The 15,997-nt window shown below is 48.3% G+C and overlaps 1 protein-coding gene and 1 long non-coding RNA gene across 2 annotated transcripts in view; both read left to right on the forward strand.

Annotated features, from left to right (window-relative positions):
* Window positions 1-2,349: 2,349 nt before the first annotated feature.
* On the forward strand, window positions 2,350-5,376 carry LOC144583189 (uncharacterized). Its single transcript, XR_013536846.1, has 2 exons — window positions 2,350-3,893; window positions 3,992-5,376. It is a non-coding gene; the product is annotated as an uncharacterized LOC144583189 (long non-coding RNA).
* A 1,621-nt stretch (window positions 5,377-6,997) lies between these two features.
* Window positions 6,998-15,997, forward strand: part of TNPO3 (transportin 3) — a 44,517-nt gene continuing 35,517 nt past the window's right edge. Inside the window, exon 1 of the mRNA XM_073002431.2 lies at window positions 6,998-7,213. Within this exon, the coding sequence (XP_072858532.1) occupies window positions 7,013-7,213 (201 nt within the window). The 5' untranslated portion in view covers window positions 6,998-7,012. The remainder of the gene's footprint in view (window positions 7,214-15,997) is intronic.

Consider the following 15,997-nt stretch of genomic DNA (forward strand, 5'->3'; position numbering starts at 1 on the left):
AGCCAAGGAGATTGGTGCATGTGGGGGGAATGCGCCCGGCTTCCTCTATCACTTGCTTCAACCTTCTGTGAAAAGTGGGGTGGCACCCTGCCCCACTGCTGCAGCGCAGAAAGCCCCACCAGGTTTGAACCCCAGCACTTCCAGGGAGGACTGGAGAAGACCTGTGAGTAAACCCCGGAGACCCCTTGCCAGCCAACATAGGAAAGAGTTGAGGCAACCAGTCGCCCTTCCAGTGTCGTCGTACTAAAACTCCCTGGGCCCAGTGTTTAGAGGATTAGGTTTTCCCCCATCAAGAATTCCCAGCGACAGAACTGCGTTAGCCCACCCCCGCCCACCCCCCGACTGTGGCAGAGAAATCGGCAACAGGTCAAAAAGCAAAGCATGCTGCTGGTATACCATCCCATCGCTGAGTTTTGGCTGAAGGACTGCATTTGGACCTCTGTGCCACAAGGCTCCTCCACTGTGTATATTAGTTTTAATCTGACAGTTTATTTCATACTGTTTTAATACTGTACATTATTGTGTTTTTAGTTTAATTTTCTTTCTCTCTCTCTCTCTCTATATATATATATTGTAAACCATTTTATGTCTCAAGAAGGAGGAAGGTATGATTAAAGACTGATGGGAAGCAGAAGAGAAACCCTGACCTCTGAGCGTTCAGCCTGGAGGCAGGCGGTGCATTGTGGCCTCTCCCAATTTGAAGAGACCCTTGTCCAGCAGGCCGAGGCAAAGAGGAAGTCACAAAAGCAGCAAAACCAGGGAGCTGGACAGGGGACAGACTGTATTGGTCTTCATTGTGGAAGGGATTGTGTTACTATCAAATTGGCCTTCTCAGCCACACTAGACGCTGTTCCAAGTCCTCCATACAGAGCACGTTAGCCTAGTCTCTCAAGACTGAAGGATGCCTACAAGAAAAATCTTTCCATAAAATGTCCAAGGCAAACAACATAAAGAAAGGAGCACTCCAGATACAGCTAATGAAACAAACAAGAAAAAGTTATTGTATGTTTAGAAAAAGTCTTATATCCAATGACCAAGTCCAGTAAAACACAAGGAGACTTACTTCTGCACAAACATTTTTAGGGCTGTAGTGAAAGAAGGTAAATATTTTCCTGGCATGGGAGATCCGTATCCATATCCTACATATTTTCTCTACCAGAAGGGGTTTCTATTTCAAGGTGACTGGAGCTCAGAAGGACGGGGGGTCTGGAACCCTTCCCTCCTTTTCCTCTTCCCATTTTAGAACCCATGTTTCTCGCCAGCAGGGCAATAATAACACCCCCGTTGATCAGCCTTTGAGAGAGTGTCCAGTTTGGATGGGCAGATGGGCAATACAACGAGGGAACGGGCGGGCTTTCCCTCCCTCCCACTCCCCTAATAAATTGGACCGACATTGTTGGCCTTGCAAGGAAGCAAACCTTCTCCCATGGGGCCTTCCTGGAGTTATCCTGAAGGAGAGGATCAGCTCGCCAAGCGGGAAGGTGTCGCAAGGTGAGAGAACACCCTGTCAGGAATGTGTCTCCTTAGAGGGGTCATTCCACTAGGAGAAAGTGCCATGACTCTAGTTCCCAGCATCCACCACCCTTTGTTCCTAGGTTGGGTGAGACCTAGAAGATGGGTGAGTGGGCAATGAGGGACAAGCTTCTGACCCTAGATTTCCAGTTCCTCCCTTATTTGGGCTTAAATACACTTTGGCTGTGCACTTTAAATCTTGCACACCAGCCTGACCAGGTAGGACACCCAAAGAACAAAAATAGCAAACACAGCCCTTCTGGCTAAGGTGCTTTCTATAGGCACTCGCTCACATTTGGCCCCAAGGATCACCCTTGGGTAAAAATATCAAAGGTTTATTTAAAAAGAGTAAAAAGTTACAAAACAAAAGAAATACAGAAAGATTATACTGGTTCAATGCCAAGCATCTAACTCCTAAGTACAGTAAGCTCCTGCAAGTCTTTCCTGTAAAACAATAAAATTATTAACTAACAAATGATTTTACTACTTAATTACCATGCTATTTTAATCAACCATGTCTAAGTCTCCTAATCAATCAAGGAAGGCTTTAAACCTGTCACCTCCTCCTCCTCCAATTCAGTCTCTCTCTCTCTCTCTCTCTCTCTCTCTCTCTCTCTCTCTCTCTCTCTCTCTCTCTCTCTCTCTCACACACACACACACACACACACACACACACACACACACACACACACACACACACACACACACACACACACACACACACACACACCTTTCTATAGCTTAAATCAAGGTTTCTGCTTCGTGATGAGTATCCAATCGGCATCCTGTCCTTTGTTCACAAGTTCACGCCTCTCTTGCAACTTTCCACCGGCCGGTCTCTGGTTCCCAGGCTGGCAAGCACTTAGAACGGAATGCAATTTTATCAGTCTTGAGAGGTGACCTTGGCTCTTCTCCTCTGACACAACAAGAGCCTCAGGCCCAGGCCAAAAACAGAAACACCTGTGGAAACTCTGAAAAGCAAGTACTACAAAACCCATATCCTGGGTTGGGGGCCTGGCTGTGGTGCAAGGCAGTGTTTCTCCAACACCTGGGGAGCTTCTCGGGAGCAGCCGTGGCTGAAGGATGCCGTAGTAGCGCTCCCACAATCTATTTCCTGGGCGAGGAGACCTCTTTCTTCCCCATCTCCTCACGCAGGGAATATTGTCCAGGATCATCCGTAGCCTTTCGCAAAGTGGCGTGATCGATAACATGCCTTTCCGGGCATTGGGAGGTTGCCTTCTTGTTCGGAGCTGTGTTGTTTGCTTGGGCAGGTTAAATCTGAAAATGTCCTGCAGTGACCCAGCCAAGGTCCGCTGTGACCTTTCGCTCACGGCAGATGCAGGGGACCATGAGCAACATCGTAAGAGAGGGTGAGAGAGACACAGGGAAAGAGTCCGGCGAACCCCTCTGACAGTTTCGATGAGAAGGAAATAAACTGCCTGGACAAGACGAGGGATATGTTCGAGGCAGACCAAGATGAGAGCTCAGAAACTTTCATTTTAAAAGAAGCTGGTAAAGTTAATAATTACTTTTCTGTAGTTCAGGAGCAGGATAGGGTTACTCATACAATGCAAGCCATTTGTTCTGTGGAACACGATGGCCACCATGGGTTGTCCCTATCCACAGGCGGCTAGAAAAATACAGGGAGATACTGTCTGGTTTCCTTTAGTGGTCAGCTCTGACAGTGTACTTTTAAAATAAAAATTAAAAAGAAAACCCAAAACTTCCCTTGCCTCTCAGGATCGCCAAGAGAATAGTGTAAAACCTGGGGGGGGGGGGAATCATCTCAAAAACGCTTCTGAAGATGTCTTTAAATGCCCTTGAAAGTAAATGTTGAGAGCGGTGTTGCTCATGACATCAACGGAGCTTAGGTGTGGTTTATCACCTCTGAAAAGTAACATTACAACTAGTTGTTGCTTCCCACTTTACCTCAAGAGGAGTTAGTTACTGATAATGATGTGAGTTGTAATTAGTTCTTTCCAAACTCTGGCCTCTGTTGCTCTTTCAACCCTATCCACTTGACTAGAGGTCACCAAATTATTTAATTAACATGACCTTAAGAGTGGATTTAAAAGGCACTATTGCAGGCATGGAATTGCTCATTGCTCTACTAATTTGGACAATATTTTTCACCCTCTTTATCTTGTTATTCCTTTCCTACTTGAAACCTCATCCTGTCTCTTCTGACCTTGGATGGGACACCTCTAAACAAAGATGGCATGGCGCATACCAGCAAACCTCCCAGGTTCTTCAAGCTAAAGAGCTTCTTCCTTCTCCGCTTGTTGTCCAGTTTATTTGAATGATCAACTGTAACAATCTGCGTTTTTAATTTTGCATCACATGCACCCAGTATTCTAACTTTGTTGCTCTTTAATCTTAGGGTGAGTATTTCTTCATGGGCGGCCCTCTTCATCTAACACATTTCCTTGCCTCTGCTTATAATCCACATTGTGATGGCTTCTGGTTGTTGTTTTTATAGCTGCCTGCATAAAAATCCACAATTCCATGCCATTTTGTAGAGTCCAGAATGCACAGCAGTGTATATAAGGTACTTCTTAAAAGCTGGTGTTGTTTCTCGTGGGTATTTATTTATTTATTTGTTCCATCTTTACTCTGTCCATATAGATTTGGGAATCTACTCTGGGTGGCTTACAGAATATAAAGATAAAAACAGCATTCGAATAACATTCTTCATCCTGAGATACTGCTCCAGGCTATCTCTGTTCTGACCTTAATCCTGTGCCTATGGAAGTGGATTTCATACTTTCACTTTCAACCAATGTTTTTCCTTGTTGACTCTCTGCTAAAGAATCCTTGGCCACTGACTACTGTACAGAGTTTTAGAGAAGTCCAGCCGGCTGTAAAGTCTGTTAACCTTCACTGCCACTCCCTGGAAGCAAAAGCGTGCCTGCAAACACACCCACTGCTCGAACGATTTGGTGTACTGTGCAAGGAAGGAATTAGGGCGGGGCAAGTGGAATTCAGGAGAACTGGCACCACAAAGATGGCCTTCTAAGCTTTGGTGTCCGGTCTCTGAAACACTCTCCCCATACGGTGCAAACTCCCTAAATGTGTTGCATGCAAAAACTACTGAAATTACACTTATGTTCACACTGGGATGACCTGCAAGGGAAGCGAGGAAAGGATCCAAAAAGCAACAGCAAGAAGGCAGAAGCAAATGCAGTTTATTATTTATTTAAAATATTTGTACTTTCTCCTTAAAAGGGACCCAAGGCAGCTTACATCATTTAAAGGCAACATTTAAAGCTAAAGACAGTAGCTATACAAATATTAAAAAAGAACCAAACAAACAGTAAACAATATCAATAAAAAAAAAGATACAAAGTAATATGGTCAACAATCCATTAAAAAACCCCACCCAGGCAGCCAGTCACTAAAGGAAAGCCTTTGCCCACTTATGGAAGGACAACCAAGATGGGGCCAGCCTGGCCTCCAGTGGCAGGGAGTTCCCACATCTGGGTGCAGTGCCAGAAAAGGTGTCCCCACCAAGTGTACCTGTGAAGGTGTTGGGTTGGAGAAAATGGCCTCCCCTGATGATCTTAACACTCAAGCAAGCTCATAAAGGGAGATGCAGTCTTTTAGGTAGCTTGGGCCTGAGTCATTTAGGGCACTGGTTCTGAACCTTGGGTTACTCAGGAGTTTTGGACTGCAACTCCCAGAAGCCTTCACCACCAACTGTGCTGGCTGGGGTTTCTGGGAGTTGCAGTTCAAAAACATCCGAGTAACAAAGGTTAAGAACCACTGATTTAGGGCTTGAGGTCAAAACCAGAACTTTGAATTGTGTCTGGAAACGGATCCGCAGCCAGTGCTGCTGCTGTTAACAGAGGCTTACTGTATGTCACCCCTGTAACTTGCTCCTTTCTGCAATCTGACTATTATGTTTTGGACCTGCTGAAGTTTCCGAACAATTTCCATAGGCAGCTCCATGTACTGCCCTTTATAGTACAGTAAATCCAGCCAGTATGTAACTAAAGCATGGGTCCCCATGGCCACTTTTCGGGACTGCGTATGCCTGGGGCTCAGGCTGAGTAATGACATTAAAAGCTACCCTCCAACAAAAGCAATTGGCTAAAACAACTTAAAATGAGGGGGTATCATTCATTAAATTTGTTTAGGCCCCACAAATTTCAATGAGCAAAGGAAGAACCTTCTCCCCCTCCTGGGCAATAAAAATAATTCCATGGGGAGAGGGGACGGCCCTTTTTTTTGGGAAGGCGCATAAATCCCGGCCAATGTTTTTAAGCCATTGCATGCCAGGCAAAAAACGCAAGTGCCAGATTTACATATTGTTTTCAGCTTTAAATATTGTCCTCTAAGGATGTGAACCACTTTCGTTCCCTTTTAAAGAGAATGATGGGATAAAACTATTTTAAATAATTTTTCAAATGGATTTTTATGCATCACTGCTGTGACTGGGTCTTTAGTCCTATTTGTGTTTAGCATCTCTCAGAGTGGCATTTGTTTGTCCCTTCCTAGCACTGGCAGGGCTTCTTGCTTTAACTTTAATATCGTCTTTTCCTGAGGTAACCTGTCTTTCAGAGACTCCTCGTTCTTAGCTTTAAATATGGCCTTTTAAGGGTGGAAACCACCTTTGTTTACTCCTTGGTTTTAGCTTTCCACCTTGCTGTCTCCCCTGCATGTGAGCTCCCTGGGGTCCTTTTTGACAGAAAAAAGGCGGGGTGCTTAAAAATAAATAAATAAAAGCAAGCAAGCAAGCAAGAGGGGACGAGCGACGCCTGTGGAATTTTTGCCAGCTAGGGAAATGTATGAAAAGGAGGAATGAAAAGTGTGCGGGGGGGGGTTGGCTGCCTGACAAGGCCGAGGACGGCCGCCTGAGGAGACGCGAGGCTGTTCTCTCTCTCTCTCCCCCCCCCCCCGCCCGCGCCGACAGCCAGCGCCTCTTCCCGCCTCGGGCCACTTCCGGGTGGGCGCGTGCTGCCAGCCCGGAGGCCTTTGCGGGTGGCACACGCGCGCGGCCTGGCCGGAAGTGCGTCGTCAGTGGCTGTCGGTTCCGGGCGGGAGGGAAGGCCGGGCCGGCCTTCTTCCGCGGGACGTGGTGCCCGACCCGCTCGAGCCGTTGGGCCTCGGAGGCCGCCTCACACACCCTCCCCGCTCACCCCACAACGCCTCCCCCCTTTTTTTTTTGGCCGGGTTTTCGCCTGCCCGACGGGAGGAGGGCCTCCGGGGCCGGAACTTTGGTCGCGCGGGGCGGGGTTTCCGCCAGGAGCACCCTCCGGGTGACACCGACCCTCTGACCTCCCTCCGCTTCTCTCTCGCTCCCCCTCCCTCCCACCCGTGCGCTGCCTCGCTTCCCTCACGGTAACGGACTCGTCGGAGGCGCCGCCCGGCCATGGCTTGGGAGGCCTGAGGCGGGAGGGCCGCAGGAGGAGGCGGAGGCGGCGGTGAAGGAGAAGAAGAAGGCCCGAGGCGGAGGAGGAGGAGAACGAGGCGGCGGCGGCGGAGGAGGAGGAGGAGGAGGATGGATCCTGGCGGACGCGGCGCCTGTCCCGGGCCCGGGGGCGGCGGCGGCGGCGGAGGAGGAGGGGGCGGCGGTGGCGGTGGCGGCGGCGGGAAGCCGAACCTCCAGGTCGTCTACCAGGCCGTCCAGGCCCTCTACCACGACCCGGACCCCAGCGGCAAGGAGCGCGCCAGCCTCTGGCTCGGGGAGCTCCAGCGATCGGTGAGCCCGCAGGCGGCGGTGGGGCGGGGTTGGTTGGGGGGTCCCTCCTCGGAGCCGGGCAGGGCCGGTGGGAGCCGCCTGTGAGGAACGAACTAGGCCCGGGGGATCCTAAGAGCGGTAAGGCCCTCCCAGGAATGTGGCCAGAGAGGTGTGGAGGGAGTGTGTGTGTGTTTGTATTTTGTGTGAGGGGCGTTAGGAAGCCTGGGAGGCTTGTGTACCGGGAGGGGGGACTGAAGGAGCCCAGCGTGAGGGTCTCTTTGGGGGCTGGGGGGGGAAGGAGGAAGAGTGGGGAGACTAACGGCACGACAGTTGGGGGGGGTGTTGAGGAGGCCTGACTGAAGTTGGGTCAGGGCCTTTAAGGCCAAAGCAGGGGAGGGGGAAAGGAGGGTCGCCCAGAGGCGCAAGGGGGGGGGGAAGGCAGAGGGGTGGGGGTGGGGTTGAGGCCTGTGGAAGGAGAGGGAGAAGGAGGTGGGGCGAGCCTGGGGTTCAGCTGAGAGGAAGGGGATGGGGGTGGGTGGGAGCAAAGGGCCCCATGCAGTCTGGAAGGGGCTGGGGCAAAACTCTCTGAGGGAGGGAGGAAGAGGAGGGCAGGGGAATCGGAACCCCCTAAGCTCCCTTTGGGGAAGGGACCTGCTGGGAGAGACTCTAGGCTGGGTGGTGGTGGTGGTGGTGGTGATGAGGATGATGATAGTGGAAGGGTCAGAGGCAGGGGTGAAGAAGCCAAGACATAGCAAAATAGAGGAGAGCGTTTATAGAGGGTGGGAAGGGGTCCAGAGGATTGTGAATGAGACTCGGGAGGGAGGCTGGTTATTCAGGGCCCTCTTTTGTTGGAAAAAAAAAGTCAAGTGTTAACGGGGAAGCAGCAGCAGCAGGCCCTGGAAAATATGGATAGTTGATGGGTTTTTTCCCATCTTTGTGCTAAATGGGTCTGCATGTTTGAGAGCTTGTGAGGATTTTAAAGGGGCAGAAGAACCACGGATGGGGCTGTTGCTGAAGCCCACCCGTGGCCCAGGCAAGGGCTGGTAGCGGTCTGGTCGCCCAGATCTTTCTCTCACGCTCCCATCAGTGTCTGCATCCTCCCAAGAGCGGTGTTGCGCAAATGGGCATTGGGCTGACCTCCGTCAGCTGGCATGGCCAGCAGAGGTGCTGGATGGGAGCTTTGTCTGGCGGAGCAGACGGGTGGGAGAGCCTGCTGCGAGACGAGTGGCATTATCGGGTGTCTTTCTTAGTGGCTTGAGCCCCAGTAGGTGCCAGGGGGGTCAGAAAAATGGGGCTGGAAGTTCCTTCTGTAGAAGAGGAATACTAGTGGAAAGCGGTTGCTGCTTCTTTGTCTGTTGGTAGAAATTCCAGGCAATAGATTTCAAGTGTCTGCAGTCTTAGAAGGGGGACTTGGGGACGTTATAAAAACAGAGATTGCATTCTACAGTGGGCTGTTGGCAAGAGGAGTCTGTTTTGATCGTTGTACTTCTTCTGAGATGCAAGTGCTGTTGCGTTTAGACTTAGCAGTTCTGACAGATCTCCTGGCACAGTGTGTGGTGTCCTCACCGCTTGGCACATTTGTATACAGAGCAAAGCCAATGCTGGAGTTGTCCAGTGACGCTCAGCTGCAAAGATTCCAAATGAATATTGGTGCTACCGCTCAGTCAGAATGCTTACACCATTTCCCCCCTGTGGTCAGTGCAAATTTGCCGTGCAGCGGATGGATCCGGCTGTAGTAGTAAACTTAATAATTGAACAATTATTGAATGTCCCTCTTGGTTTCTGTCCTAGTAATCTTTCCCTCCCATTTGATCCCTAACTTTATGGGCCGTGTTTCTATCCAGCATCTCTGGATTGTGACACCAGGGGGAGACGTAACTTCCTTTCTTCCTTCCAGCTAGGACCTTGCCTGCCTGGCTTATTCTGATACTCGGCTTGTTTGTATTGATATCGTACTTATGCAAGTGCTGCGCTGATGAAAAAACTCTGAGCTCACCAACATTCTTCTCAGTGGCCTTGGCTCTTCTAAAAAAAGAAAGAAAGAATTGCCCTCTGTAACTTTAGCACATTCCTTAAGCCTCTGTTTTTGCTCAGTTGCAAACCTTGTTTTGTTTGTGGTGTGGTAAGAAAAGTTGTTTGTGCTTTGCCTCCCTCTTCTGGTCTTGCAGTGTTTCCTGATAAAACTGTACATCACTTGTCCCAAGACCAGATTCCATCAGTGGGTTGAGGAGACGGTCACTGAGAAACGCTGAGGGATTGAATCAGAAGTGGTCCTCCCCGCCTCTAGCAGGAGCTGGCAGAATATGGCCCATGAGATGGTGCTGGGACTGTGTTTCCTAGTATTTCTCTGACTAAGGACACTGGGGTTGTTGCAGTTCAAAAACATTGGCTCCACTTTCATCATCATCATAGACCTGCAGAGATAGAAAGGACCTTTTGCTATCCTCTCCTAGTGTACAGTCAGAATGATTCCAACAACCTGCATGGTTTAGTATCTCCTTTTGCTCTGGTTGTTCAGGGAGGCGTTAATCCGAGGGCTACCTTCTCCCACCAACATAAAAGAATGGGGATTTCAGGGAAGGCTCGTGTCATGTGGGCAAAAAAAGAGAGTTCAGTGTTATAATTCTAATCTGCAGAAAGGGAAAAAGGATCTGAGTTGTATTCTTTGAAATATTTCCTCTGCAAATGTATGGGCACTTTGATGTATTTTAGCTGTTATAGTTCAGATTCCAAATAAAACTTTTTGGGGGTGCAGATTGAAAGGGATATAAAGGGTTTGTATCTTTCTCAAAATGGTGTTGCTGAGTTTGAAAAAAAGTTGAGAAAAGCTGCTTTAGAGGCTGCAATGAGGTTGCTGTAGATAGCAAGGCAGAGAAAGCTATGCGTGTGAATTTTGTTGGACTTGGGCAAAAATTCCTAGCAGTCACGCCCTTACTTTAAAGATAGTTGAAAAACAAGTGTGGTCCAGTTAGACCTGTGTTCAAGCCCAGTCTCTGGTATTGCCCCACTAACTAACAAAGCATCAGAAATGTTCCATAGATCTTGTGAATATAAGCAGTTTAAACCTTGGGTCTGAAGCTGGCTTTACTGGAGAGTTATTCCAAGTCATACCATACCGGTGAGGATCGCAGGCCATGGTGCCCTTCTGTAGCGTATTTCTTGCAAGTACTCTTTATTTTACTTTGTTTGATTTTGAGAATTTGTTCCACTTCTAATGCATGTTTCAAACCATATCAGTATAAAAGCAGATGATCATTGAACTACAATAAACAGCAACACAGCAGCAACAAAAGCATTGGAGACACCTAAAAAGGACTGGAATATTATGCAGTAAAACTGTCAGTATTTGAAAGACAGCTGAACACATCGAGGGCATGACCTTTTCCTGCTTCTGTCACTTCTAGATTGCCAACTACAGTATAAGGCTATATTGTGGCCCATTGATGTCAGCAACAGAATCAAACAGTCCTTATAAAACATGCTGTACAATTCATAATCACAGGCCTGTAATGCATCTTTCTGTTTCAGAGAAGTTTGTATATTTTAGACTGCAGGGGTGATGCCCAAATGTGTGTCCCCTGGTATTTTGGACCACATCTCCCAGAGGTCTCAGACAGTATAGTCAAAGGTAAGGCGCTCTGGGAGCTGTCGTCCAGTAACATTTGGGTAGCCACACATTAGGAAGAATTGTTTTAGGGAAGACTTAGTTTGCACATAATCAGCCTCTGGGTATTATAGGTGGGACTTTGGATTCCACGAGTGCCCACATACTTTTCTGCTTAAGATGGCCAAAAGATTTATGCCTGTCCAAATCTCCCTCTTCTAAAGAAGGAAAGGGAGGAAGAGTTGTCCAGCCATAGTCTTATACGCTGCATAACTTTGTGCCAACATAAACTAGATGGGAGTGCCAGAAGTAATTAATTTAAATTAATTTAAAGCATCCTATGCCCTGCATCATCAGCTTCAAGCAGGCTGCAGTCCACAAGGGTATGTGCCAAATAGAACCGGCTAGTTTTTCTAGGTGCCCAGTCTTGAAGTTCCTTATGCATCCATCCTTCCTTCCTTAACCAGAGTGGGGCAGCCTAGACATTGATCATTATGGTCACTGCTGCAACACCTACCTTTTCTGATTCTTAGGGCTTGGGGCAGCATGTTTGGCCTCTCTTTCTTTACGGCTTCTGTGATGAAAACCAGACAGAGGGGTGGTTGGGAAGAGTGAGATTGTTGTGAGGCAGCATCAGTCTCTACGTCAAGTATAGGGATTGATAACCACCATTATGTGCCAGTATGATAGAGATGAGCAGGGCCCATAGCATACCAAGCTCCCAGTTATGTTTGAGTTGAGAGTTTTGTGTGTGTGCGTACATGCGCACGCGCTATGCTAAATTACATTTTGGTATTTGTTGTTTCAACTTATATAGCGCTTCATAGTGCTAGAGTATTTTCTGGGTGGTTTACAGCGGAAATTTTTATGCAAACTACAACTTAACCACAGCAAGCTAGGTACTCAATTGACCAACCTCAGAAGGATGGAAGACTGAGTTAACCTTGAGCCAATAACCTGAAGCCATCGGGATCAAATTCAGGTCAGGAGCAGAGTCTTGACCACAGCGCTGCAGTTTAACCACTGCATCGCGGGGTTTGTCTGCTCTACTCCCTGATCTTGCATTAAATGTATTAAAACGGTGCTGCATGGTGCAGGAACTCTTTTGGCCTTTTTTCATGGAGTTTCACTGTCACTCTGGTTTCCAGGGAGGATTTGAAGAAAAAAAAAAAGCCTAGCCTTGACTGTTACAGCTTGTCAGTCCAAGGCGTCCTCCTTGAATGTCACCGTTTGATAGCCTTGGCCCTTCTTGCGCATCCTCCTGTTGAGTAAGAGGGCACCCTTTCCTGTGCGGGTTGCATGTTAGCTTTTAGCAGTTCTCTTGGGCTTGCAGTTAAGCCATCTGCCCTGGGCAGATAGCCTTGTTGATCTGCCTAAGCAATATCAGAAAGACACGGAAGTTGTCAGATATGGGAACCAGGTCCTTGTACTATATAGCATGCAGGTTTCCAAGTTCTCCATGATTACATTGTACAGAACGGGGTGGAGGAGAAGGCTAGGGGTTCCTGGCCCTGGTCCTTGATTATCCCGCCCTAGCTTTGGAGCCCACAGTTCTTCCACCTTCCTCCAAATCATAGGCGAGTCTGGGTCACAGGGGCTCAAGAATCTTCTCCAGTGGTGCCGCTGCCTGAATCTCACAAAGAGTGTGGGCAAATTGCTGCTTTTTTGATCTGACCGATCCACCTCATTGTGTAATCAGAAGAGTGATAACAGACTGGGTGGAATTCTGGGGGTTGGTTTCCACCCCCATTGGGAAAAGAAAAATTGCCACAGGCAAGGTATAAGTGGACAAACCCGAGGAGTGTGAAGCCTAGGGAAATAAGTCATCTCAAATCCTGAGAATTGTTTGAGGGCCTGTCCTGCTGCCCAGTAGGAAAGGCCTTCTGATAAACCGAGATAAAGTTGTACATATTTGCGAGATGAGTAGGACATAGCCAGAATTGAGCAATGCCGATGGGTGGAATGGAACGGTCAACGTTTTTTTCTTTTTTTTAATGTGCTGACTGTGGAAAGGGCTCTTCTGTGTTTTGTCAGATTCTGCAGAATGTCTGTTTCACAAACAGCTTCATGATCCTTCTTTTGTCCCGTGAAGCATTCACCCATGGCACCTATTATCCTGAAATGCCGTGGTAGCCATTAAACTAAACCTGGGTGGTGGCTTGCCCGAACCAGTGTAGGTTTGGGTGAAACCTTGCAAAAACTGGGCCTCTCGGTGGCTGCATCCGTGCGGTTCTCCAACTGTACGTCTCTCTCTCTCTGGCTAGAGGCAACATCCAGTCATGTTGCGTTTCCCCTTCCAGAAAGAAGCCGCTAGCTACTTGGCCCACTACTCTGCCCCACACCATTAAAATTCAGTGCCCAGACCAAAATTTTGAAAGGAACTCCCAGAATCCCCCACTCCAAATTTGCTGGGGGATCCTGGGTGTTGTCTCTTTAAAAACTCCCTTTTGCAAACACGGAGGACAGCTGCCACGTTTTTCTCTCGCAGAGAAGGTAGGGGGGGAGAGGGTGCCCTCTTCCTTTCTATCTTGAAGGGAAGCGAGAAGCCATGAATGTCTGGTTGGAGACCACATCCTGGTCTCTCTGGTCCAAACCCAAACCCTCTGGATCATGTGGATGCTTAAGAACTTCCTCCTTCCAGTGCAAAGTATTTTATTTCTGTTGGGCTGTCTGGTTTTTCTTTTTTTAAAAAAGAAAACAACGGCAGGACAGGGCCCTGCCCCAAGGGCTTAGAAAAGAAGAAAATGCAGCAGTGGGGACAAACAAGCCGAGGGGAAGGAGTCACTGGATGGGAAACGGGGGGGTGCACATTTATTTCCGTTGCCTCTTCTTTGGGCTTGACATCCGTGCCTTCAGTCCTTGACGTTTCTGTGGTTATCCTTTGAATGTGGACTCCCGGGTGCGTGAAGGAGCCCGTGGCTTTGCAGAAGAGTGCCCCTTGCCAGCAGGAGGCCGGGCCGGGGCACCGACCGACTTGAAGGATCCCGTTTCCATTTATAGGGAAACAGGACACCCTTTCAGCTGGTCGGTCAAGACCCAGTTTCCTTGACTCCTTGGTATTCCCTTTCAGGCGCTGACTCGGGGCTGTTGAGGGCATGGCTTTTCAAACCCACGGCAGGGGCCTGTCCTGGGGCATTTGCCGCTTGTCCAAGAGCTTCTGGCTCAGGTGAAGGGAGAGGCATCCAGGTGTTTCCTCTGGTCGCAGAGCTCCGCAGCGCAGGAAGAGACACGACCGCTCTCGTCTCCAGGCTGAGTTCCCTTCCTCTGCTCGAAAGATTTTTTAGTGTTCTTCATCGTTTGAGTGCTGTCAGTAGATGGGAGTCTTGCTTCCTCTGTGGGCCAAACGTGTCCACTGGAGTGTAGGGTTGTTGTTTTTTTGTTTTTAAGTAGCCAGCCTGGAGGAGGGAAGCAAGAAAGATCCAGGCACTTCATTGTGAAAAGGGGCCCTGTTCACATAAGCAGTTGACTTCTGCCTTGGGGGCCCGACGGTTGCTGCAGTCTTCCCGTGCTGAGAGAAGCAGCAACACTCTGCACATGCCCAAAGCTACTCTTCTCACTACTACTGTTAACCATGGTGGTTGTTCTATAATAGTCTATAATTTTAAAAAAAGGCTTTTTGACTACTTGTGGAAGTCTGTCTTTAAATTATGCCCCAGTTCTGTGAATTCCTGGGGGGGGGGAACTCTTTTGGAATGAGCGAGAGACTTTGTTAGATAGCCGCCACTGCTTCAGAACATGCAATGTGAGGATTGGCCTGTTCGTCTGGAGGCCATGTCATGTTCCCCAGCCCTGGTCTGCGGGGCTGGAGAATAATTATATGCTAATGATTACTGATTTTATTTGAAATAGTTTTATCCCACCTTTCTCTTTAAAAAGGACCCAGAAATGGTCTTTGGGCAAAAGCGGAGCCCGTGACCTCAGGAAGGGCTGAGCGCTCCAGCCCTGGAGGCCTTCGAGAGAAAATGGGGACTGCTGTCCGTCTGATTGCTTTGACTTGGATTCCTGCACTGAGCAGCCAGGAGTTGCTTCCAACTCCATCATTCTGTAATAAGCCACGTGGTTTGCTGGAAATAAAATGAGAAAGCATAGCTGCTTGTATGCCACCCCACATTGCTTAAAGCACCCTCTGGGTGGTTTACAATTTAATCTGCGGGCTACACATTCCCCCCTCCCCACAAAACCCCTAAACTGGGTACTCGATTTATTGAGTTCGGTAGGATGGAAGGCTGTGTCTAGCTACCAGAATCCATAGGGATTAGGATAGATTTAATTTAAATAAAATTGATTTAAATCATTAGTTAGTAAACATTGTATTAAAAGGAAAATTTAAAAATTAATTTTATTTAGAAAACTTGTTTAAAAAAATCTTATTTGAATAAAAGTTTTAAATTGATTTTTAAGGTTTTTTAAAATGTAACTCTGATTTTTTTAAATAGATTGCTTACTAACTAGTGATTTAAAAAGTGATTCAAATCAATTCGATTTAAATCAAATCTGCCTTGGTTGGGATAGAACAGTGGTTGTGAGGTTCTGCTGCAGTACTGCAGTTTTAACTGCTGCACCACAAGGCTCACTGAAACCAATGTATAGGGAGTGCCCCCCCCCCGGTTGCTAATCCTGCCTTGTGTTTGGCACTTTGTCCTTCTTTTCCCCCCCTTCAAAGCTATGTTTGTCCCAGGGGGATTTGCCGTCTAGGAAGGGGAAAGGCCGCTTTCCCTAATCCCAGAGCTGTTCTGGGGAGGTGTTTTCATCTGTTCATCAGGAAAAGTTTGCCAGTCACAAAGTGTTCGGAACCGCCAAACGGCAGAAAGTAGAATCTGCAGCTCTTGGAAGAAGTGGGGACGCTTCTAAGTGAACCCGCTTTGTATTTCTTAGGACCGGTATGAGGAATCCTGGCCCACTGACCCACTTTTCATTCAGAATTCTAGTACTCAGGGCCGGCTTCCTTTCCTCACTACCCTACACAACGGGCGGTAGTTAAGGAGAGAGGTCTGTTGGGTGGAAGATCCTGGCTGTTAAAATCCAAAGTTTTCTCATAATTTTTTTCCTGGTTGGGCAGCATCGTGGCGCAGTGGTTAAACCGCTGTGCTGCAGCCAAAACTGTGCTCACGTGTGTGTTTAGTCGTTTAGTCGTGTCCGACTCTTCGTGACCCCATGGACCAGAGCACGCCAGGCCCTCCTGTCTTCTACTGCCTCCCGGA

Source organism: Pogona vitticeps, chromosome 5 (genome assembly GCF_051106095.1).
Source record: "Pogona vitticeps strain Pit_001003342236 chromosome 5, PviZW2.1, whole genome shotgun sequence".
Lineage (NCBI taxonomy): Eukaryota > Metazoa > Chordata > Lepidosauria > Squamata > Agamidae > Pogona > Pogona vitticeps.